At 43.8% G+C, this 23,474-nt stretch overlaps 2 protein-coding genes across 2 annotated transcripts; one reads left to right on the top strand and one right to left on the bottom strand.

Annotated features, from left to right (window-relative positions):
* Nucleotides 1-458: 458 nt before the first annotated feature.
* taf1c (TATA-box binding protein associated factor, RNA polymerase I subunit C) lies at nucleotides 459-13,330 on the top strand. The gene is made up of 15 exons (XM_083930079.1): nucleotides 459-745; nucleotides 1,560-1,671; nucleotides 2,129-2,178; nucleotides 3,149-3,244; nucleotides 3,748-3,815; nucleotides 3,896-4,146; nucleotides 4,307-4,435; nucleotides 4,518-4,635; nucleotides 4,780-4,851; nucleotides 4,939-5,074; nucleotides 5,910-6,038; nucleotides 7,901-8,099; nucleotides 8,799-8,936; nucleotides 9,324-10,759; nucleotides 11,458-13,330. Exons 1-15 carry the CDS (start codon nucleotides 629-631, stop codon nucleotides 11,716-11,718), a joined length of 3,312 nt encoding a protein of 1,103 aa, XP_083786205.1. The 5' UTR covers nucleotides 459-628; the 3' UTR covers nucleotides 11,719-13,330.
* A 388-nt stretch (nucleotides 13,331-13,718) lies between these two features.
* Nucleotides 13,719-22,965, bottom strand: ccng2 (cyclin G2). Its single transcript, XM_083929720.1, has 8 exons — nucleotides 22,874-22,965; nucleotides 20,723-20,878; nucleotides 20,418-20,555; nucleotides 19,883-20,133; nucleotides 19,257-19,335; nucleotides 18,792-18,890; nucleotides 17,738-17,937; nucleotides 13,719-14,897 (listed from the first exon to the last, which is right to left on the bottom strand). Exons 2-8 carry the CDS (start codon nucleotides 20,825-20,827, stop codon nucleotides 14,765-14,767), a joined length of 1,005 nt encoding a protein of 334 aa, XP_083785846.1. The 5' UTR covers nucleotides 20,828-20,878; nucleotides 22,874-22,965; the 3' UTR covers nucleotides 13,719-14,764.
* Between the last annotated feature and the right edge of the window lie 509 nt (nucleotides 22,966-23,474).

Raw genomic sequence — 23,474 nt, 5'->3', positions numbered from 1 at the left:
TATCCACAAAGAAAAACTCTCATGCAGTGAAAATATCCAGTTTCATTTTGAAAGTTTAAGGCATCGGATATGCGCATTTACCTTTCAAAATAGAAGCATAAATAACTACGTTTTGATATTTATTTACGCATTCACTTTTTTGTTGGTCGTTGCTTTTGTTATTCTATACGCCGTGTCATCATACATGTTACTGTTTGCCAAGATACATGGTTCTCATTCATCTCCTTGCCTCAAACAAGTCGACCGGAAGTCTTACTGTTGTTGTTGCCAGCTGCCGCCACGAGCTTCCCTTGACTGCCGTGTTCTGGTCGCGAGTCTGCACGTGTCCCGCCACACGCGGAGGGTTTTTGGACTATTCCACCACAGTTTCGGGTCAATTCGGACTAGTTTGTTTGCGTTTACGTGTAACACTTGGAGTTCGAGGTGCTGAGCGCGTGTCACTGTGATGAGAAGAGGCCGCACGTGTGTGTGTGCGCTCGCGCTCAGCAGGGGCCGAGGAGCTATCGTTAGCTGAGCCGGAGAACAACATGTTCAGACTTATTCCCACGCCGACACGGGGGAGGAACGACACACACGCCGTTAGATACACGGACAGTTCTTTTCTTTTGCTTTGTTATTGACAAATACAATGGATTACCAATTCCCGCGACAGCTGTTTCCTACGTTTTACGACTGCGGACCGCCGGACACGGTGCTGAAACACTGCGCCGGGAACTGGGGCAGCTACGACCGAGTCCGGCCTCAGGTGCGTCTGCTGTCAACTCAATACTACTCACTCGTGTGAATCAATGTTGCTCCAAACTATAGCAAGAACTATGCAGTAACCACGTTCGGTTATGGTAATATTTACGTTATAAACGACTTTTTTTTAGGGACTCAAAATGGAGGTTGTATGACCGCGCTATAAAAAACAGACTTTTCATGTGAAATTATGAGCTGTTTGTATCAAACCCCAGCACTGCATATGACATAATTGGCTTTTTAATGTCATCCAAACAAGAACTTTAGTTATAAGTCTGTTATCATTGGGTAAACTGATGTTGTAACTTTTTATTTTGAAAAATATTTCTATATTTATATTTACCAAACGTTATTTTTAATCAGCGATCACCACTACCTTTATACAAAGATAATAGTTTTGCATCAAGTAAGGGATGCATGATTAAGCCAGGACAAACAAAAAAAAAATCGAAATAAAAGAGAAAAAATGTAAATACCTCAAATATAATGATTCCTAAAAAAAACAACAGAGATTGTGTCACTGGTCACCAGTTAAAATGTCTGGAAACCCATTTCTACCAGGAAAAAAGAAATAAATGAAAGTTATCCATGATCTATGACTAATTCTCCTGTTCAGTCAAAATGAATAGATATTGAGCTTCGATTGTCCATATTTATTATGTCTTACATTTATTAGCTTGTGTGTATATTTAAACACAGTGTAGTGTGTTATTGATGTGATCTTTTGGGTTTTTGGACCGTAGGACTGGATCAGAAGTGTGAAGATGGCATATGTACTCTCATACGTTCTTATTGTCTTGTTGTGTTTGTGGTTTCAGGGCAGCTCTGGTCCTCTCTCCAGCTGGAAATTTACATCCAGACATCAGGTCAGAGGGGAGACGTGGCGTAACACTGAGCCTGTACCAGTTCCCCTCCTATCTCCTAAAAACGGTGAGTCCCTGACCTGACTGAGACTCTTGACTGTATACCTGATATGTGTTGTACGCAGTCCTTTTAATTAAAGTTGAAAAAAACTGGAGTACAGCTGCCAACATATTGAAGGATCCAAATAAATACACAAATGAAACTATGAGGGCAAACAAAATTCTGTTGACGCTTTTTTATCTATATTTTTTGAAATACCTGTTCTTCATATGTCTCATTGTATACAGCCGACATCTCCAATCCGGCTCCTGGAGGGCCGCTGTCTTGATAACGAGCAGAGCGTTTGACTCCGATGTGTTAGAGCAGGGAGGAACCTTAAACACGCAGGGCAGCGGCCCTCCAGGAGCAGGGTCGGAGATGCCTGCTATACATCAATCCATCTGTCTTCTGTCTTTGTTTGTTTATTAATGTATTATATTCAATACTAGCATTCATTAAGTGTGAATTTGTGAACTTTTTCCAGCTTTCCCATGGCCTTCAACACCTCCAGATCCATTGGACTTCAGAGAACATGTAAGTGTAACAGTTCAACACATAACAAACCCTCCTGTCACATTTGAAGTGTAATTCTGGGGTAAAATCATCCCATGGTCTTTTTCAGCACTTGCATACATCAAATAGGCCATTGAGACAGTTTTTTTAAGTATGAACTGTTAACAGAGAAATTCGGGAGACTCGCTAACAGCCGTTAACAGCTGACCGTGGCTAATAGTGATTAGCTCGGGGCAGCATGGTGAAGGCATTAAAACGTCTTTTTTAACCACTAATACTTCTGAAAATAACAGCCAACCTCTGCAGCAGCATGATAAGAGTCCCTACACAGAAAACAAAGCACCAATGGGCTCCTTCCTTTTGGATTGTCTTTGCTGATTGACTTGAATGGACTTTACTATGAGAGGAGCTGGTACAGGGGCCAGTAGGTAAGTCTTTCAAACACTTTTTCAATAAACTCTGGGTTCACTAACTACGTTGTTGGTCCTTTGTTTTCTGTGTAAGGACTCTTCTCATGCTGCTGCAGAGGTTTGCTGTTATTTTCAGCAGTATTAGTGGTTAAAAAAGACGTTTGAATGCCATCACCGTACTGCCCCGCCAGTGTTAGCCACATCTGGCTGTTCGTGACTGTTTGCGACTCTCCCCAGATTTCTCCGTTAATAGTTTATACACGAAAAAACTGTCTTGATGGTTTATGTGATGTATGTAACTGCTGAAAAAGACCATGGGATGATTTTACGTTGGAATTACACTTTAAAAGATGCGTGCTGTTGATTGTGTTTGGAGCTGCAGTTTAAATAGAAGCCGATGTCCTCACCCGGATAGAATGTTAATTTGTCCCATACTCTTGACTAACAGTCTCACAATATGGCTTATGACCATAGATGGTTTATAAAAGCTTATAACCTAATAAATGGGATGAGTAGTCCAAACAAATGAGAAAAGAACTACCATATAATGAACCGAGCTGGTGAACACACACTGTATTTAGATGCAGAACTTCTTCATGGACCACTGCCAGGACGCGTTCGGGTGCATGAGTGAGATTCTATGCGAAAACTTCTACTTCAAAGAAGGACCAAAAGAGGTGAGATTCACAAGAACAGACTTTTTTTGTGACAAGACAATTTTATGTGTTTGTTTGTCTATTTGTTTGAATACCTGTTACACATAATAAACAATTTGCAGAAAGGCAGATCAGTTTGGCCTCTGGTAGCTTTACACTGAAATATGAAAAGAAGAAGATTTTATAAAGGTGCTTGGCAGACCTTTGAGCTCCATTTGTTCTTTTCCACCCTGTACCTTGGCTGTTTATAAATATATAAAAGCATAGCTTCAGAGTTCACAAAGCAAGTTAATTAGTTCAATTAAAAAAAGATTTCTATCATACGTCTCACTCCAAGTGGCTTCTGTACCTGTTGTTAATCAACAAGTGGTGACTAATGGTAGATTGTAATTATGTATTATTTAAAGTGGATATAAAAAATGAAAACACAGAAGGAAATGTTCTGTGGTGTAAACCTGCTCTGAGCAGGAGGCCGTGTTTGTTCATCAGAGTGTGTGCGTTGTGTTTTTTAATGTGTTATGCAGAGATATCGCGGGGATTCAGTCCACATGTGGAAGCTGAAAAACTTCCTCAACATGCTGGAGCTTAAAATGTAAGTGGATCTGACTGATCAGTGAACATCCTGCTTTTCTGATTGCTGTTTTATTTCCTTACGTTGTATCTTTTGTCCAGATGTCCTAAGTCCTACTCCTCTAGGTCTCTTGTCAAGTACAGCGCCCTGCTGTCGGACGTGGTGCCCGACATCCCTCCTGAGCTGCTGGGTTCTCTGTTGTACGAGGAGCTGACGGAGCAGAGAGACCGCATGCTGTTCTCTGAAGGAGCCACAGGGGGCGCTCTGACCTTTGTCCCCTTCTCACAGAGTGGCAGCGACTCACAGCATGGCTACCTCCTCTATCCTGGGAACCAGGGACTGGACTGCCTCAGTATCCTGCACGTCAAATACGGGAGTTTTAAGACAAATATTTGAGACGGAGTAGGTCGCTAAACCTACTTTTCTTTTGTGATCTATAACATGGGTGAGGTGGATGTGATGATCTTCCTGCTGTGTTTCTACTGCTTCTGGTTCTTAACACAGCACTTCAGACTTCCACAGAGTGGAGCTGCACCACAGAGGAAGCTCCTCGTGTGTGGATGCCAGCAGCAGCGACCTGTTCAGCTTTCAGCTGAACGGCCCCGTCAGACAGATCAGCTCCGCCTCCCTGTTCGATGATTGTAAGAGCAAGAAAATGTCTCTGGGAGTGTGATGTGCTTTTCTGGTTCCCTGCAGACATTTGAACACGTTTGTTGTTTGCAGGTTGTGTAGCAGTGCGGTCGGATCATCTGTGCGGAGTTTGGAGGTTCAGCGAGAGCAGCAAACCTCGTTTGCTACAAGTTGTCAACACCAGAGAGGTCGCGACCTGCGTTAGCGCCAGGTGAGTGATCATCAGCAAGGCATCCCTGAGTTAGTTCAGTTCCCCCTGCAGCCTTGAGGGTTCGAAACAGGAATTTCCAGAGTCCTGAAAAAGGTTCCAAGTCAGGAAAAGGTGTCAAAGTAACGTCTCGTCTGCTGTGTTCAGTCCTCACGTTTTAGGTGAAGTTCTGGTGGCGAGTGAGAGCGGAGCAGCAAACCTGTGGACTGTGGGCAGAGGGTGAGGAGGGTTTTTCGACGTTCTTCATACAGAGACAGGCGTTCTGTTTCCAGTCCAGTTCAAATGAAAGTGACACTGTCCCATCAGGATGCAGAAGATTCGGGAGGAAAACGACAACCTGTACTTCAACGCCAAGTCGTCATGGCGATGGTGTGAGTTCTCCGCCCACCCGAGGGTGATGCTGTACGCAGACAGGACGGGGGTGGAGCTCACAGACATCAGGGTGAGACGAGATTATGGTGCTTGTCTCAATGTTTTCCCCTTATTGATAGTTTCAACACAAAATACATCTTTAGCGTTTTCATTTTTAATTGTCAGTTGCAGTTTTGTGTAAGGTTTCAAAAGTATGTTTAAAACTATACGATCCCCATTATCTAATATAAAAAAACAACACAGCGTAGTTTACAGGTGATAGTCCGTCAGCCCAGTAGGACGAGGATTTGCGTTCCATTACAACAGGGCCACCTGTTTGGAGGTGTGGCTTCCTTGGCGTGGCTTTTTTTAGGGTGTGTTTTGGATGTCTTTAAATGTTAGTTTCATAAGATGAAGGCCTTCCTGAATTCTGAAATATGTCAGATATTACTATAGACACCCATGTTTTTATGTTGCATTGTCTGCTTAATTTCCTATAAATTCTTCACACTAAAATCTTACGTATTATATATATATAAGCATATATTAATTGATTAGGATATGTTGGTGCGGCGCGTGAGACACCTCGGCCCAACTGAAAGTGGGGCAGGCTTGCTTTGGCCCCACTCCAGAAAAGGTCCATCTTGACCAAAACCTGTAATGGAAACACTAATCTGCATGACTTTATTTCGGTTTGGCGTGGCAAAATGTGCTAATGGAAAAGCCTTTTTTTCCTTTTTGCCGTGGTTGCACATAGGTATCGAGTACTGGCTATGTTTATACTATATTATATAATAAAATATTCCTTTTTCCCCCTTCCTTCTCTGTTTCCTCTTACTCTCCTTCTTCCTCTCTTGCCCTCTTTCTTTCACCTCCCCCTGCCCATGTCTTATGACTTGTGTCCTTTTACCCCTCTGTCCGTCCAGGTGAGCCCCGCCTCAAGTCACACTCTGTTTCGTATCAGCAGCACCCCAGAGTGCCGCAGCGGGGAGAGACTCGTTCTGTCCACATATCTGAGAGACGTCCACCCCTTCCACCATCTCGTCACCACACAGGTACATTAACACACGTTTGTTCAACCCCAAAGAACTTTATTGTACATTCTAGTAGACGTGCTAATGTTTCCTAAGATGGGCTGACTTTGAGGAAATGTTTCTAAGGGTCTGCTCACACTGTCCTCCCGGACCACGACCCGGACTTTAGGGTACTTGTCCCCCCTCCCTCTCCCCCCCGCGCCCCAGCCCCGTTTGTACTCACACTGCCTGGGCCTCGGCCAATGCTTCTTGCTGTCCATACGCCATCAAGCCGTAACACGTCACACGCATTGATTGCGTGTGTGTGGCTTTGTTTACAAATCTTTCCATAGACCTCTGAGTTTTTGTGCGTCTTGTCGACTGTTTTTAAATATTTTCATCCGACCAAATCTGCAGTAAACACTCCACCTCCGCACCACACCAACGTGAACCTTTCACCACCATTGTTGTTGTTAAATGTCCGTGCATGGTCCGTCCTTCTATTTACATGTCCGAACAGGCGGACATAACGCTACTGCCGTAGGGCTCGTGCTCGTACACGTGCGCACGCTCGTGCTCGTACATGTGCAAACGGCTCCGCTAAAGCCCACCTCTTTCAAGCGGGCCGTGGACGGTCCGCTGGCCGCAGTTGAGCGCGGAGCGGGTGCACTCACATGGCTTAAAGGTACTAGGCTTTAGCTGAAAAACCGGTTTTGGCCGCGGCCAAAAGGACAGTGTGATCACGCCCTAAAATTCTACACATGACAGTGAATGGACTGGTGCAGTTTCTGCTTGTTACCTCTAGATGTCAGGGTTCTCACAGGTGTATGTTAAGAGGTGAACGTTAAAAGAGGAAAACAAGGTTTCAAGAGGCTGAAGAAAATGTGTGACATCCCTAGAACCTATAAGTTTGGTAATGTTTTCAGTGGTTTATACAATGAAAAATGTCAGGGCTCTAGTCTTAAACGTGCAATGACATGATTGCATCACTTTTAGCCGGAGGCATTAGGTTTGTGGGTCTTCCATCTTATTATCGTGAACGTGATATGTCTGGAACCCCTGGAATGAATGTCCACTTTGGGTGGTCGGTAGCACAGTGGTTAGAGCAGTCGCCCCATGTAAAGAGGCTGAAGGTCCTCGAGGCTCTTTGCTGCATGTCTCCCTCTCTCTCCCACCCCATTTTCTGTCTGTCCTAAATAATATAGGCTTGAAAATCTGCCAAAAATGACAAACAATTAATGTGTCCAATTGGAATTAAAGACCAACTGACAACATTTTGGAGTTTAGAGGTCACTGTCACTGTGACCTGCATAATTTAAGAATGACATCAGTAATTATGACACATTTCACACAAATGTCTAATAGGGTAAAATGATGAAGTGATGATATTTTATATCTCAAAGGTCATCCTCACTGTCACATGGTAATGTTTCATAACTCAGTACAGATGGGGAGACATTTGGTCAGACACTGAACTGGTCACACTTATCTTGGAACTGCTGATTGTAAAGATCCTCTGTGTTCTGTGTTGCACATGTGCGTGAGGGGGAGAGAGAGACGAGATATGTGTGTTGAAGTCAATACACTTGCAATTTACCATGAACAAGTTTACTATTAAAACAATTCAAAGTGGTGCAGAAAATGTGACACACGTGTTTACTCAAACAGGTTTCAAAGATAAATAGTTCATTTAGAAAATTAATTAATGATGATATTGATTGAATGATATTATCAGGAAGATAGAGTCGCTCTTTGGGTGCAGGCGTTGAATCATCGATGTCGTGCTGTTGTTGTATAACAGTTCTAGTTAACTGCGCACATTGCAACGTTTTGGCTTCTTTTTAAGCGTGAAATGATCCTCCGCCTTTTCTCTCTCTCTCTCTCTCTCTCTCTCTCTCTGTCAGTATTCAGCATACATCATGGATGAGCGTTTCCCCTGCTTGCCCATGCTCAAATGGGATCACATGATGCAGTCCCCACCCATGTTTTGTCACCCTGTTTGTGGCTCCGCCTCCTCTGGCTCAGCAGTGGGCGGCGCTAGGACAACTAAAGTCCTGCTGGGCTCCCACAGCTCACAAGAAATCACACTGCTGCAGTACTCCGGTCAGTAGACTTTGACTTACTGTTAAATCACTGTTTCAGTGTATTGGTCCCTTTGTGATGTCAACATGGGATGCTACCATAGACTGTATGAAAAATGGCCGTAGCATACCCGTCGGGGTCTGTTCTCTCAGCCCGATCCAATCGTACTCGCCTGGAGTCTCCATCTTGTCAGACTTTGACTCATTTCCTCTGACCAAAAAAGGGCACGTATGTGACGTTGGGGGGAGGGAGATACGTCCATCTGGCTGACGTTTACCTCTGAGGAGAAGTGAGGGCTGTCATTCAAGAGACCACGCCCCTAATTATTCATGAACTTTAACCTCCAATAATATAAAAACTAGCCTGGTACACACACACCCCCCCCCCTCCCCCCAGTGTTGTCATGGAGATATTTCCCTAAACATACAGACTGTAATGTTTTTTTGTACCAGGTCTTAAACAGGTTTAATGATGCTGTGAAAACGGCCGGTTTAATGTGGGGGTCTGCTCTATTATGAAACCTGCCCCTCGTGGACACAAAGAGAACTGCAGTTTTTGGCACTTCCTTATTGGATCAAGCAGGAAGTCGCCGTGGTTGGGGTTTGGATACTACGTAGTGTGACATGTCACAGTGGAATGCATTGAAAAATACTAATGCCATCTTTGTTACGTAGTTCACTACTGTTATGAAAAGGTGTTTGTGTGTGCGTGTGTGTGTAGGAGGCAGAGCGGAGGCCTGTTCCAGTCAAGGTCCTCCTCAGGCCCTGCTTAGACCCAGAGACAGTCTAAAACACCTTCCTGTCCAGATCCCTCACCGCATGGACATTGCAACCAGCAGATTGTCCTCGCCTGTTGCAGGTATGGATGTCCATTAGATTTCTACCCATACTGCATTCCCTGAGGTTGGAACGATAACATAACAATATGTTGGCCTATTACTCTTTTTAAAGAGAAACATTTTGATAAGGATCCTTGAGATTTGGTTTGGTTATATGTACTCAGTGTTCTGTTCTGGCAGCGTCGTTTTCTGTCAACAGAAAACACAAAGCTGTTGGTTCTCATAGTTTGGTTGCCAGGTTTGTACTCTGTCTTAACTCCAATGTCAACAAATTAGGGACTGGTTCGATAGAATCAAGATGTAACAAAAACTTTTGTCCAGTTGACATACTATTCCCAACTTTTACTTGCTTTAAAACAACAATCATACACATATGATGTGGCTGAACCTACTTATTTTGTCATCAGGCCTGACTTGTATCCAGAAGAGAGGCGGAGGAGAAGCGGGAGGCGAGGAGTCCATCTGTGTCCTACAGCTCACAGAGGCGGGAGATATTTTCTACCAGATCCTGGAGCCTGAGCAGCCAGACACCTCTGGACCTCCAGCAGCGGAGGACCAACCGCTGCCACAACCAACTCTGAAAGATGCCACAACTTCAGGTGGAAGAACAGCCCAAGAGCTCCAACCACATTCTCAGACGATCGTGGCGGACACATCGAGCGATGAGGACGTAATTGGGCCAACTCAGTATGTGCAGAGTTTTGTGGCTGAAACGCCAGAGAAGGAACAAAGATCGCTGTACTGGGACTCTTCCTCTGAGGATTCAGAGTCTCGGGGAGGAGCTCGAAAGCTGGAGCAGTTTAAGCTGCAGGTCATCGTCAACGATGAGCCAGAGCTGGATCAAATGAGTGGGTTGGACGCAGGTGGGAAAGATGGAAAAGTGGTGGATGGTAATGTTGGTTATACTGGCGGTACGGAGGAAACAGTCAGCGGCACCAGCAGTGTGGCTCACGTCGGTCCCTCTGAGTGTCAGACTCCAGTAAAGCTCAGCGATGCCACTCTTGTCACGTGGAAACATTGGCTCCAGAAATTGATGCAAAAGAGCCGTATAAAGAGGCCCCGTCTGAACCGCCTGCAGCACTTCCCAATCAAAAGTGGAGGACTCCTCCACCTATCTGCCAATAAAGCAACAGAGTCGCCAGAAGAGGAGCGCGTACAGAGTGTGAGGCGTGATCTCAGAGCGTGCATGTCCAAACGCTCGCTGCTGGTTCACAACGTCGTCTCTGCCTCCCCCGGGGCTCCAGATGTAGTAATGAGGCCAGACCTGGTGGATACAGAAATTTGGAGAGATTCGATCAGCCAACGCCTGACCTGTTCCTGGCAGGGGGAGGAGGCGTGGCAGGCGTGGTGGAAGGAACAGCTGGGACTGAACAGGGAGGAGAAGATGGAAGCTCTTAAGAGGAAGAGGAGGAGGGAGAAGGAGGCGAAGAGAGCCATGGGCCGACGCCTGGAGCTGTCCGGGAGCTTCACCTCATCTGTCAGCTACCAGTCATGCCTGGGCAGCTTCTCTGATTCGACAAACTGGTCCTCTGCAGCCAGCCAGGCGTGGTCAGATGCTGAAGGTAATCTGTCCCAGCTGGAGGGCTCATTGGAGCTTGGGACGCCAAGAGCCACCTCGCCCTGCAGCCTGCGAACTGACACTCCAGTTCCCACGGCGACCACCACACCAGCTCCCACGCCGACCACCACACCTCATAGGGATAAAGATTATCAAGGCGACCAGCAGAGTCCCAGCAGCTCCCGCACCCTTGCCCCATCCCAGATACTAAAATCCGACATGACGCCGACCAGGAGAAACAAACGCCCAGCTGAGGACCGCCTCAGCTTGCTGTTTGCATTACAGGTAAAGTTCAGTCCGTCTGCCATGAACAATCTAACAACTTAGACAATCCCACATTTAGAAACCAAGACCTTAAAGGAACATCAAGAAGAAATCCATGCTCTGATTTGGTATCAAACACTCTTAACTTCTGAGTTTCATTTCTTCAGTGATTGGATGGCGAGCGCAAATAGCCGTCCATCCTCTGAATGCTCTAGGTCACGGGTTCTCAAACTGTGGTACTCAAGCCTGCTCTGGTGGTACACGAAGGAATCACCAAACTAAAAAAAGGAAACATTACATGTGATACTAAGAAAATACTTCAACTTTTAAGATCTGTGAAATGTAAAGTTTAGCATTTCCAGAAATATTTTTGTTTCAATGTCAGCCTGCTACGTAGTCACGGTCATGACTTAGGCGCTAAACTGCCAGCTTTTCTGGTCCACATGGGGGAGGGAGGGAGGGAGGGAGGGAGAGAGAGGGAGAGAGATATTTCTCAAACATATAAAACTAGCACTATTGGCCTCTTAAAACCCTGTTTTAGGGGCATGGACAAGAAATGAGGGATGGAGGGAGAGGTAGGGTGACCTGCAACATAGGGTTCCAGCAGGACTCGAACCAGGGACGTTGTGATTACATGGTCATCATCTGAAATCCATAGGCCACTAGGGGAAAAAATAATAGAAAAACACAGAATTAACATTTTGCCCGTCTGTTTCCAGGAGGGGCCCTCGCAGCATGATGGTTATTTCCTGGAAGAAGGGAGCACCATTCACCCTCAACGTCCACCTGTGGCCTCTTCCTCTCAGCTCCGCAGCTCCCATTCTGTCCCTCAGAGGAGCCTCAGGACGGATCTGTCCCAGGACTCCTCTGTCTGGTCAGGTTTCACCCAGTCCCAGACCCTCTCCCAGAGTTCTCAGGGTCGTCTGGGGCCGTCACAAGCGTCTCAACCCAAGAAGAAGAAGTCTCGAATGGGATTTTGATTCAGTGGTCGATCTGTCCCGTCACGCGGAGGAGGGATTGTATCGTTTGGAATACCTGATGTGTTCTTTCTAACTCAGGAAAACGGCTGCCTCAGGATCTGTTAATTGGATCTGTGATGCGCGTTCCTCACTGGGAATATACGTAAAAATGAACAAACTGGATCTTATGGAGGATAAAGGGACTGTAGGAAAGGATCCACCTGCAGACTGGCTAAAGAAGACTGGTTTGGTAGGACTCACTAGAATTTATTCTTTGTTTTGTGGTTGTGCTTTTGTCTGCTGAGTTGATATCTTATTGTGTGTGTGTGTGTACACAGTGTAATGTGTAATGAAAGGAACATCCAATGAGCAGTTAGTCACTGGATTAATGTGCTCTGCAGAGGTGTTCTCGCTGCAGGTGAGGTTTCACTCTGTTACCAGTTCATTCCACAACACTCATCTCATGCCATAGAGACAGTTAACTTGGTTGATTGGTTCTAAACAGAGAGGAGGAGGAAAAGGTCAGTAAACTGAGTTGAGGCCGCTGCTCTCCAGGTGGCATTTGAGACTTTTGTAACACTGAGATAGAAGTCGAAACAAAAGGAGATGTAACTTTTGAGTTTACATCAATCTAACGTTAAAAGTAGGGAACGGCAATAAATGTTAAATTATCAGAGAGAGAAAAGGGAATTTATTTGAAATGAAAGGACTCATTTTTCCTGTCCCTTATTATTATGAAAACAGACTGTTTTTTTTTACTAAAATAATAACTTAAAGAATTTTTACATCCTGGGACTTCCTCACTTTACTCGCTCACAAACTGCAAAGCTTTACCATGTCCTGTTGTTTTTCAGTCAGTATTATCAAAGATGAAAAGGGCAAAAAGGAAAAAAAGATCTTCAAATCCATCATGGTATTAGGGCTACTGTTGGACCCAAACTCCATGCTGAAGGGCCCCAGCCTGGATTGGAACAAGGAACCCTCTCGCTGTGAGGTGACAGTGCTAACCCCCACTCAACCGTGTTGCCTGTTGAAATATATATCTATTCAAATCAGCTTATTTTCATGTTCTTTGCATATTGATGAATATTTGAATTCACATTCACTGACAGTCAGGACATCTTTCAACCTGAGTAAACTAATTCAGAAACCGTTCTTCTATAGCTTTTCCCCCAAAATGACAACTTAAAGTGAAGCCTATACGTCATCACGCTGTAACTTGTCACACACATTGATGACGTCATCACGATGTGTCGCTTTGTTTACAAATCTTTCCATAGACCTCAGCGTTTTTGTGCGCACATAAAATGACGTCAGAACCGCCGTAGGCCTCGTGCTTGTACACGTGCGCGCGCTCATGCTTGTACATGTGCAAACGTGCTTTACAAAAGCCCACCTCTCTCAAACGGGCCGTGACCAGCACTCACACTGGTCAAAGGAACTAGACTTTAGCCGTGAAACGTGCTTAGGCACTGTATTGATGGACAGTGTGAGTGCACCCTCAGTGATTCCCCTACCATTATGTTAGGGGGGGGGGGGGGGGGGGGGGGCGGTGGTTAAAAAAGCTGTTTGAATGTCTTCGCTGTTCTGCCCCAAGCTTATCAGTGTTGGCCGCATTCGGCTGTTGGCAACTGTCCGGCATATCTGTTGATTGTTACACGGAAAAATTATCTTGATGGTTTATTTCATTTATTTGCCGAAAAAGAGCCCAGGATTATTTTACGCCAGCATTTCCCTTTGTCATATCTCAAAATCTACTTTAATGTGTAACGGTGGCCCTAAATGCTCTGTCTGCTGGAGGATTTCAGTTGTTGGTCTGCCATGTGAGAGTGCAAATAGTCTCTAAATAAATCAGTCATGTTCATGTATCTGCATTATCTGATTCATTCACTTACACTTTTCAGCTTGATTTAGAGAATAAATCAACTGGTTGTTATTTTCCCACAAAGAAGAAAGACATACAACAGATTAAAAAATAACATTTTTATAAGATTTTAGACTTTTTTTCAGTACAGGTGACAAAAAGAGAATAAATAACTTAATATCTACAAAGAACTATTAACATTTTTTTTTTGTACATCATTTACAGTTTTACATGTTTTTGTATTAACATTTTTGAAAATTTTTAGACTTTTTTTTGCCAGTCAGCATTATTTTGTTCCATACAGCATTCTCTCTGAACAGTTTCAAAACATCAAACTTTTCTTTTTAAGCTACGTCCTAAGAATGATCTACTCTAAATTCAGGCTAGGGTCATACATACATCCACACATTCACAAACACACAACCTGTAAATGGCAGGGTTTGGCGTCCCGGGGCTGACTGAACGTCCTCTCCAGACACAAACTCAAGCCTCCAGTCTGCCCGTTTAACACTTCAAATGAGATTAAACAAAAAAACAACTGTGCAAATGAAACTTTACTACAGAAGATGAGAGCAGCTGTGCGTAACAACGCTATTATCTCAAGAAATGACAAACAAATGTACTTTTCAACCCTGTAACCCAGGAAAAAAACAGCTTTGTGGTGATCAGGACTTCAGTGCCTTAATAACTGACTTATTTCTGTACCTTCCGTTAAGAGGTCTCTAAAACTTTAATGGTAAAGTCTTTAACGCCAACCACAGCTGCTCTCAGCTTCAGTACATCAAAAAAAAACATCTTTACCCTTAATAAAAGCAGTCTTGGATCACTAACAGTCAAAAACAACACACCACATTTTGGCAAACCATCTTCTTGTCAACAACATGAACTGTGTCTGGTCTGAACTGACGTCTGAGGTTGAGATTTCTTGCTAGCTCAGCACCTTAAAGACCAGACGCTGCACCGTGTCGATCACAGTTTATCTAACATCGCTTGTGTGTCCTTAAAATCTCGCATCCTGGAATGTGACAACTCAACATGCACTAACACGTCTACAAACTAAAATCTACCAGGAAGAGTTCGGACTGCTCAGCTGCCAGTTGTTTGTGCGATTCTCCACCAGCACCGGAGCTTATTAAACAATAAATTAAAGACTTCAGGTAAAGGAGTTAGAGGTGGGGAGAGACGGCAAGGCACTGGGAGGCGTCAGGCGTGGTAGTGCTGGCGGTGTTTTTGGCGGCGGAGGTGCAGGGGGAAGAAGGGCCCTTCTGCGTCGCTGCCCAGGGAGCTGCTGAGAGACTCTTCGCCTGAGCTCATCATGTCCTCGCATGAATCCTCACTGTGGAGACACACACGGGGATACACTGTCAGCATACACAACGTATCAAGAGGTTTATACACTGAGCTGGATTCTGGCTCGTAGGTTTTCTAATGTTTCACATGGTGAAAAATCATCAAACTCATCTCATCATCTCAGTGAAGGATTCTGAACTCTGATAGTTGTCAAGATTTAAACTTGCAACTTCCTAGATGACCTATACTAACCATGAGCATTCAAGATAGATGCCCAACCTTAGAGTGAAACAACTTTAATCTTCAATCAATTTAACTTGGAATGTTTAGGTGTATGAACTATTAACGAAGAAATCTGGTAGAGACGCTAACAGCTGGACGTGGCTAACAGTGATTAGCTCGGGGCAGCACGGTAAAGGCATTAAGACGTCTTTTTTAACCACTAATCCTGCTCAAATAAACGGTAAACCTCTGCAGCAGCATGAGAAGAGTCCTTACACAGAAAGCAAAGCATCAATGGGCTCCTTCCTTTTGGATTGACTTTGTAATCCACTTGAAAGGACGTTACTATGAGAGGAGCTGGTACAGGGGCCAGTAGGTAAGTCTTTAAAACACTCTTAATAAACTCTGGGTTCACTAACTACGTTGTTGGTGCTTTGTTTTCTGTGTAGGGACTCTTCTCATGGTTCTGCAGAGGTTTGCTGTTATTTTGAGCAGTATTAGTGGTTAAAATAGCTGTTTTAATGCCTGAGCTAATCAGTCTTAGCCACATTCAGCTGTGAGCAACTCTCCTGGATTTCTCTGTTAATAGTTCATATACAAAAAAAACGTTCTCGATTGCTTATTTGACGTGTGCATGTGTCGAAAAAAGACCATGGGATGATTTTAGGCCGGAATTTCACTTTAACCACTCAAGGACAATGTCTAACCTAAACATTCCAAGTTAAAGTGATTTAAGATTAAAGTTGTGCCAGACATCGGTCATAATTTCTGATATTTTTAAGGATTAAACTGTAAATTGGATAATACCATGGATAACAGTACATAAGATGACTGAGGAAATAGTCATTACTGCTACTAATTGTAAAAATCACGTTGGCCTCTGAGGATTTTAGAAATCCTGAACTAACATTTGTCACAGTGAAGAAACAGTTCCTCCATTTCAAGCAGGCCATCTCCCATCACCTGAGATCATGTTCTGACTTGTGACCATTGACTCAGCTGTCTGTGATAACGTCTGCTCAAATTTGAATTGAATGTTGAAGGATTGAAACACACATGATGATCAGCAGGGTTGTGCTTACAGTCCAACTGGGCTGCTGTGGGTTAATGATCACTGTTTACACCAGTCAGCTGGGACAAGTGTTCATGTTTCGGTTTCTTCTTTTTTTTTTTTTTTTGCACTCTAAAGAAGTCCCGTGTTGCATAAGGCGAGGCCCCTGGGCCTCATGTGACGTCATGGAAACGTCTGTGTCAGTGGGACGTGACTGCTGACACACATCCCAGCATGCAATGTTAGGAGATACAAGAGGCCCCAACAAGCTGAGACAGTGTGTGAGTTGTTGTTGTTACAACACACCAGAAACTTGTGTGTTGCTGCTCAGCTGGTTGTCTCAGGAGTGTTACAGCACACACAGCATCTGAGAACTTTTGTAGATATTATTATTACAAAATTAGTAGATATGACTTATTTTTCACTTTAAGTTTTCACCTCCAGCTCCTACTAACTAAAACTAACTTACTGAGATGATCTAGCACAAGACAAACACTAGAAGGAATATTAGTTTAGTCATTTCTGGTTAACTGGTAAAACTGGTAAACACGTGTCGGGGGATGGTATTCTTATAGTTTTAGCCAGTGTGACGTTGCTGTACAAAGTGAGTGGTGACACACAGGGTGTGCCTGGTTATTTGAGCAGTGACATCGGCATCAGAATAAAACTGAAACCAACACAATTCATAGTTCAATTGAGAACTCAAAGTGTTTGTTGAAGTTTGCTTTGAAGCACAGCACTGTGAGCTCTGACTGATGTGTCTGTAGCACGTAGTACCAAAAAACTTTAGCTTCTATGCTAGTCTTGAATATCTTGTCAGATTGTCCCTTTTTATTCTTAATTTTGATTGGACAGTCATTAATTTCAGAACTTGTGCTGATTTTGTAAAACAAGGAAAATAACCTGTTTTGACCTGTATTAGCTTGATCGCTAAAAAGGACTAGGTAACAGGGATTTGTAGTTTTCCCTGGATCAATATTTGTGTTTGTTACTTGTGCTCAGTGAGTTTGTGTACAATTGTACTACGTCTGACAGTGTTTGTATCTGGCTCGGTGTGTTAGAGGCTCTGACGGTGTTGGTATCTGGCTCGGGTGTGTTAGAGGCTCTAACAGTTTTTGTGTCTGGCTCGGGTGTGTTTGAGGCTCTGACAGTGTTGGTATCTGGCTTGGTGTGTTAGAGGCTCTAACAGTGTTTGTGTCTGGCATGGGTGTGTTTGAGGCTCTGACGGTGTTCATTTATGGCTCGGGTGTGTTTGAGGCTCTGACGGTGTTGATATCTGGCTCGGTGTGTTAGAGGCTCTAACAGTGTTTGTTTCTGGCTCGGGTGTGTTTGAGGCTCTGACGGTGTTGGTATCTGGCTCGGGTGTGTTTGAGGCTCTGACTGTGTTTGTATCTGGCTCGGTGTGTTTGAGGCTCTGACGGTGTTTGCGTCTGGCTCGGGTGTGTTTGAGGCTCTGACGGTGTTTGTATCTGGCTCGGTGTGTTTGAGGCTCTGACGGTGTTTGCGTCTGGCTCGGGTGTGTTTGAGGTTCTGACGGTGTTTGCGTCTGGCTCGGGTGTGTTTGAGGCTCTGACAGTGTTGGTATCTGGCCCGGGTGTGTTTGAGGCACTGACCTCTCGCTCTCATCCCAGCAGGCCTCTGGGATGGTGGGCAGCTCAGGGACGGTGCGGTAGCTGTGCAGGTTCTGTGCAGTCCGCCGCGACACGATCCACTGCAGCTTCCTGTGATTGGGTTTGCTGCATTCAGGGGAGGCGTAGTCCGACAGACACAGAGCTACACGCTCGCTCCATAGCAGCAGCTCACTGTCGGTAATCTGAAACCACACCACACAGCAGGTCAGTTGAGTTGGTTGGCCCTCTGCCCTGTCTACTGGCTGACATCAGTGCATTTGAAGTAATCAAATTACTTTACAGTATGTTCCTGTAAATGGTAACCGGGTTTCTTTTTTTAGGTCATGAGGTGAAGAGAAACCAGGTCAAAAGAGATTATGTAGGTTAGGGCTGAAAACTGATCAGTTGGCCATGTAACAACCTGAACCTTGAAGGGGTTTGTCAGTGGGAAGGTTGAGAACAAGTATCACTATGACAGCAACACACCAAGATCGAAAAAAATATTGTACATTTATATGTAGGAACATTATTTAATATGCTAGTATTAGGTATGATTAACCTTCAAATATGTCAATACTGATCCTGTACGACATCACATAATAAATCTGTCAGAGAGATACAAGAGTGTAAACTGAAGACTTTGAGGAAAAAACACACATTTCCATTAAAACCTAAAAAGGCTTATCAGTTTAATCTCAAATGCTTGGCTGAGTTTTCAGAAATCCCACCGTGACTGCGAGAATTCAAAAGTGTCCTTTCCTTTTAACGTGGGAAGTCAAGCAGTCACAACACCAGACACTAGGTTACATAACCACACACACACGCTTCTCGCCCAATGGGTCTCCTGTTTGTAACTGACCCGGGTAATGTTGAGCTGATACCAGCATTTACTTTAACTGTTCTGAAACCATTACAGTCTAGTGAAATGACTTTAATTTTTCTCTAAAAGGACTTTGCTCTGAGCTCCTGTTGTGAGTGTTGTTTCTGTGACATTAGGTTTCCACGGGTATTACTTTCCCTCGCTGGATGAGTTGTTGTGTAACACAATCGTGCGTACCTTTAGGTGTCTCTGGACGTGATAGGCTATTTCCAACATGTCCTCCGACCGAACGGCTTCGATCTCCTGCCTCAGGAGGGACAAGGCTAGGACGGACGGCTGGAGGGACAAACAGACAGAAATAAAATTGTCACAATAGCAAAATTTTAATAGGATCATTTATTTTCCCGTTTTTTCATTAACATCTTGCTCACAGTGCTGATTCAGAAATAGTCACTGAAAACGCAGTTGATGTTCTGCCCTGTAGTTTCATTTGTGCAGCCTTGGGTTTGAAAAGCTAAAATACTATTAAATGTGGCTATTGTGTGGTTGTATGGAAGTATCACTCCTTTTGACAACCTTAGAAACCTTAAACAGTGGGTGTTTTCAAACTAGCGGTGACATAAAAACTCAAACTGTTTCTGGGCGTCTCATTTGACTGCCGTAATCCTGTCTGACATTTGGCCCTCTACTGTGAATTCCTACCTTTGCTTTAGAGAAGGAGATCCGGCACAGACAGGCTTTGAGTTGAGCTTCCAGCTTCTCCAGGCTCAGAGTCTCCTTCCTGTTCACACACACACACACACACATAAACAGGTTCAGTTGTGTTTTCAGGTCAGTGGAGTTTCCCAAGACAGACATATTTAACTTTCAGTAAGTCAGAACCATCATATCAACACTCAGAGAAGTGTACTGTGTTGTGCATATACAGCAAGTGTGGAGTTTTGAACCAGCATATTGAAAACAATACTCTGTCAGGGTTATGCAAGTATGCGGTGTTGGTGCCAGTGGCAGCTGACAACAACTCTTATCGGTGTACTTCAGTCAGACGCTGATAGCTGACTGCTGCCCTACATCGAATGGAGCGGCTGTGACAAACAACCAGCGGTGGGGAGAAGCTCCGCCAATCACATCATGGGAAAATATTTGTATTCACACTGATCTGAACAAATCTTGAATGTGCCTCAACAAGAGCTGTGTTTGTAGCTGTTTCAAGTCTCCACAAGCAGATTTTCACAGAAATTAAAGGGACCAATAAATGTGAAAGTCAATGATTCAGAAAACGCTGAGCAGGATCATACAGGATATTAAGTTAAACACAATCCCCTCACCTGTCTGTGGAGTGTGAAAGTGTGATCTGGTGGTACAAGTGCAGAAAAGTTAAGGCAGTGATGGCTTTGGACTTGAAGTTGAGCTTCTCTGCAACGATCTTCTCCATGCGGCAGAGGTCGGACACGGTGAACCTGCACTGTCCGATGCGGATGAGCTCCACGGTGGGTGCCAGGTTGCACTCCTCCTCCGTCACTTTGGCCGCCATGTGGAGGCAGCTGATGCTGACGCAAGACAGGTGCTTTGGCTGGATCTGGAGGTGGACGGCAAGTGGGTAAGAAACTGTTAGAACCCAGTTACATCAACCGTTTAATATTTATTTCTTAAAATCAGCAACAAAATCGTTTTACTTTCTGCAGTGCAATATTGTTTTTTTAAATCCTGTAGTGCATAAAATACATAAATGCATCATGTTTACTCTTACTGTACTTGATGATGTTAAAAGGACACTGGAGAGGTTTCGGGCTTTTACAAATCGCAGCAGCCAAGCTTTTAAGTGTCCTATATCTGTTCCTATCAGGTGTGAGCATCCCGTACCCTTATCATGGCCAGGAATCTGTCCAGCAGGCTAACAGCCAGGACAAAGGTCTGCGTGCTGTAACCGAAGAAGCTGGTCAGACTCCACAGGTCCTCCACTTTGGCATCTCTGCACTTAGCCGAGATCCGACTGTCATCCTGAAAAAACAAAGACGTGCTGTTGATTAACCTGGTTTGAGTACTTACATTCAGTCATATTCAACATTTTATAGACTTAACAGTGTATCAACGGGTAAATCAAAAATGCAAATAGCTTATATGAACACCCAGATGTGGGTCATGTTCCGAAAATTGTCCATTCCCACCTCTGTTGCGGATTCGATGAGGCTCAGCCCCGTCTCTTTAGGGAGATAATGAGCCTCCTGCTCATAGTTCACCCTCAGCTCCTTCATCAGCTTGAAGGCGTCCATGTCTTGGCTGGGACTAGAGGAGGTGATCTTGTTTTCACAACAGTATTTTCACTGCAAAACAGCAAAGCACCCAGGGTTCAGCACCAAAATATAACCAAGTATTCAAGTCAGGAAGTCCAAAACACTAATACAACTCAGAAAAAACACAAGTGCAATCCATTAAACACATTTTTATAGTGTTGCACCAAACCAAACAACTTGATGATTCACCGATGAGTCTGTTATCAACACCCTTTTCCTTCACATTTCATCTGTAAATAAGCATTAGCTCCTACTTCAATAGTTGTTTGGGGACATCCCCGCCTCATTTGGCATATTTGTCTGAACATGTACTGTAACATTTTATGCTTGCAGCTTCTTTGTATGTAAACATGCCTGGGGCTTTTTTTTCCACATTTGTAGACCAAATATTTAACTGGGCCCTTGTAAAAGTAATCTAGAAAATGATCCTTATTTTAAATAATGAGACAAATTCGGAGATAGGCTGCAACTAACGGTTATTGTCATCGTTGATTCATCTGTTAATGACTTTGTCAATTGTTATTTTTTTGTCTATAAAATTTCAGAAAAGTGTGATCAGTGTTTCCTGTTACGTCCAGAACTATAGATATTACTAGATATTCAATTTACTGTTATAGAGGAGGAAAGAAACCCAAAAATAGATAACTACATATTCACTTTACTGTTATAGAGGAGGAAAGAAACCCCAAAATAGATAACTACATATTCACTTTACTGTTATAGAGGAGGAAAGAAACCCAAAAATAGATAACTACATATTCACTTTACTGTTATAGAGGAGGAAAGAAACCCAAAAATAGTCACATTTATGAAGCTGGAATCGAAAAAAGTGTACAGTATTTTCTCTTTAAATAGCCAAATTGATTTATCGACTATCAAAATTAATTTCGATTGACTAGATTAATATTAATCTTTGCAGCTCTATTCTAAGAAGGCATTAATCATACTGCTTTGGTTTGAATATTGTATTAAAACAATAATAAAGATAGATCCTTATGTAGCACCAGGGCATCTGTTTTAAACCCTACTGTTCATCCATGTTTGTTCTGTATTGATATCGGTGCTGTACAAGATTGGCCTACATTGCCTGAGTCCTAATAGGGGTCACGTCGTCACGTACAGCCCCGATCTTAGAGCCCAGCCCACTTCCCTCAGCTGGGCTCCAGTGTCAGGTTTCCTCTGGTAGACGCCTTCTCTGTCCTCTGACCGAAAAACAACCGCTTTACCGAGGCTCTGTCTGTTACTAAACAACCCGAAAACACACAGAAACCCAATCCCGCGGCTGGAAAACCCTTCGCTTTCTCGTTTCAGTTGATGCTAAACGAGGAAGCTGACGTTAGCCGCAGCTAGCTGCCGTTTTAAATCCTCTCTGTTGAGAGCGGGGGAGGGGCTGCTTTATATCCCCTGCACCCTTAAAAGCTGTCAAACAACACCGTCCGACACCGTTATCAACAACCAACCACTGTTTTATGAACTATAACGCGTTACTGTTGTATAATTTGGATGTAAATGCGCATGTTGTGGTTTATTTCCGTGAAAAGAACCGTGTTAAAGAGCTTTAGATGGGACGGATCCACCAACAACAACAACAGAGACGAGAGAAAAACAGCTCAGGCTGCAGGCAGGAGCTCGTCCATGTAAACGAATGCAACATAGTTCTTTATTTCCACTTAAACCACTAAAAGAAAAGGGAAACTTGCGCTATAAATGCTACTATTTCCTTACAGAAACGATAGAAATAGAAACGAGTACGCTTCGATACGGTTTCAAACGTCCTGCGAGTTCTTTCGAAATGATGCGAGGGGGAAATATTTGCATTAGAAAGACATTATTTTTTGATAACCATTAGCTTTTCTTAATAAAGATGAAAGCTAAATTGAGGTCCCATTGTCGACCGTTCACTTTCGTCCGTTTCTTCCCCCTGTTTCGAGTGAACGGTCGGTTGTTAGCAGAAAAGGCTCGTGTAGTCCGTGTAATATCAGTGTAATATGAGTGTAATTTCAGTATTCCGGATGTTCACTCTACCTGTTATTGCAGCTTAAATCCACATATCTTCCTCTGCTGTAACGTCTAAGGCAGACCTTCTCGTCTTCTCTCTTTCTCCTTTCTCTCTTCTTCTCTTTTGTTGATGTTCACAACGCTCACGCCCACTGCTGACGTCACACCAATCAGAGGCCCCGGTTCAATAATAGAAATCACCTCCTGTCGGTGTCAACGGCGTAAACTAAAACAAACATCTAATGTTTCTGTGTCGTTTTGACTTCATTTCTAACATTCTCGTCAAGAAGTTCATACTCGACGTCGATGATTAATTCAATCGATCAATAAATGTCATTGGAATTGAAATGTAGCCCACCTATTACATGAGACGATCCTTTTCTGATTGACGTTTCTCTTAGCCAATCAGCGAGCCGCAGCTTGGTGCGTTCAAATAGTCCGCCCAAAATTGGATCCTGTGATTGGCTCACGGTCGTATAGTCCTCCTGACGCAATCTTGGCATTACGTAGTGCCTTTTGACTCTGTTTTTTTAATATCTGCAACACACTTCATGATAAATGTAAGACATAACGGCTGTGAATGTTGGACATGGTCAAATAAATGGTAAATGTAAAGGTTGACTACAAT

The sequence above is a fragment of the Echiichthys vipera genome (assembly GCF_963691815.1).
Source record: "Echiichthys vipera genome assembly, chromosome: 16".
Classification (NCBI taxonomy): Eukaryota; Metazoa; Chordata; class Actinopteri; order Perciformes; family Trachinidae; genus Echiichthys; species Echiichthys vipera.
Note: the sequence above shows the minus strand (reverse complement) of the source record. Positions and strands in the feature narration are given on the sequence as shown.

Excerpts from the sequence above, each read along its gene's own strand:
- taf1c (XM_083930079.1), top strand. The coding sequence starts at position 629 with ATGGATTACCAATTCCCGCGACAGCTGTTTCCTACGTTTTACGACTGC. Across the intron at positions 3,245-3,747 it reads TCAAAGAAGGACCAAAAGAG|AGATATCGCGGGGATTCAGT; the intron begins GTGAGATTCACA and ends TGTGTTATGCAG. Across the intron at positions 5,075-5,909 it reads TGGAGCTCACAGACATCAGG|GTGAGCCCCGCCTCAAGTCA; the intron begins GTGAGACGAGAT and ends CTGTCCGTCCAG.
- ccng2 (XM_083929720.1), bottom strand. The coding sequence starts at position 20,827 with ATGGACGCCTTCAAGCTGATGAAGGAGCTGAGGGTGAACTATGAGCAG. Across the intron at positions 20,134-20,417 it reads GATTCCTGGCCATGATAAGG|ATCCAGCCAAAGCACCTGTC; the intron begins GTACGGGATGCT and ends GTCCACCTCCAG. Across the intron at positions 17,938-18,791 it reads ACGTCCAGAGACACCTAAAG|ATTACCGACAGTGAGCTGCT; the intron begins GTACGCACGATT and ends GTGTGGTTTCAG.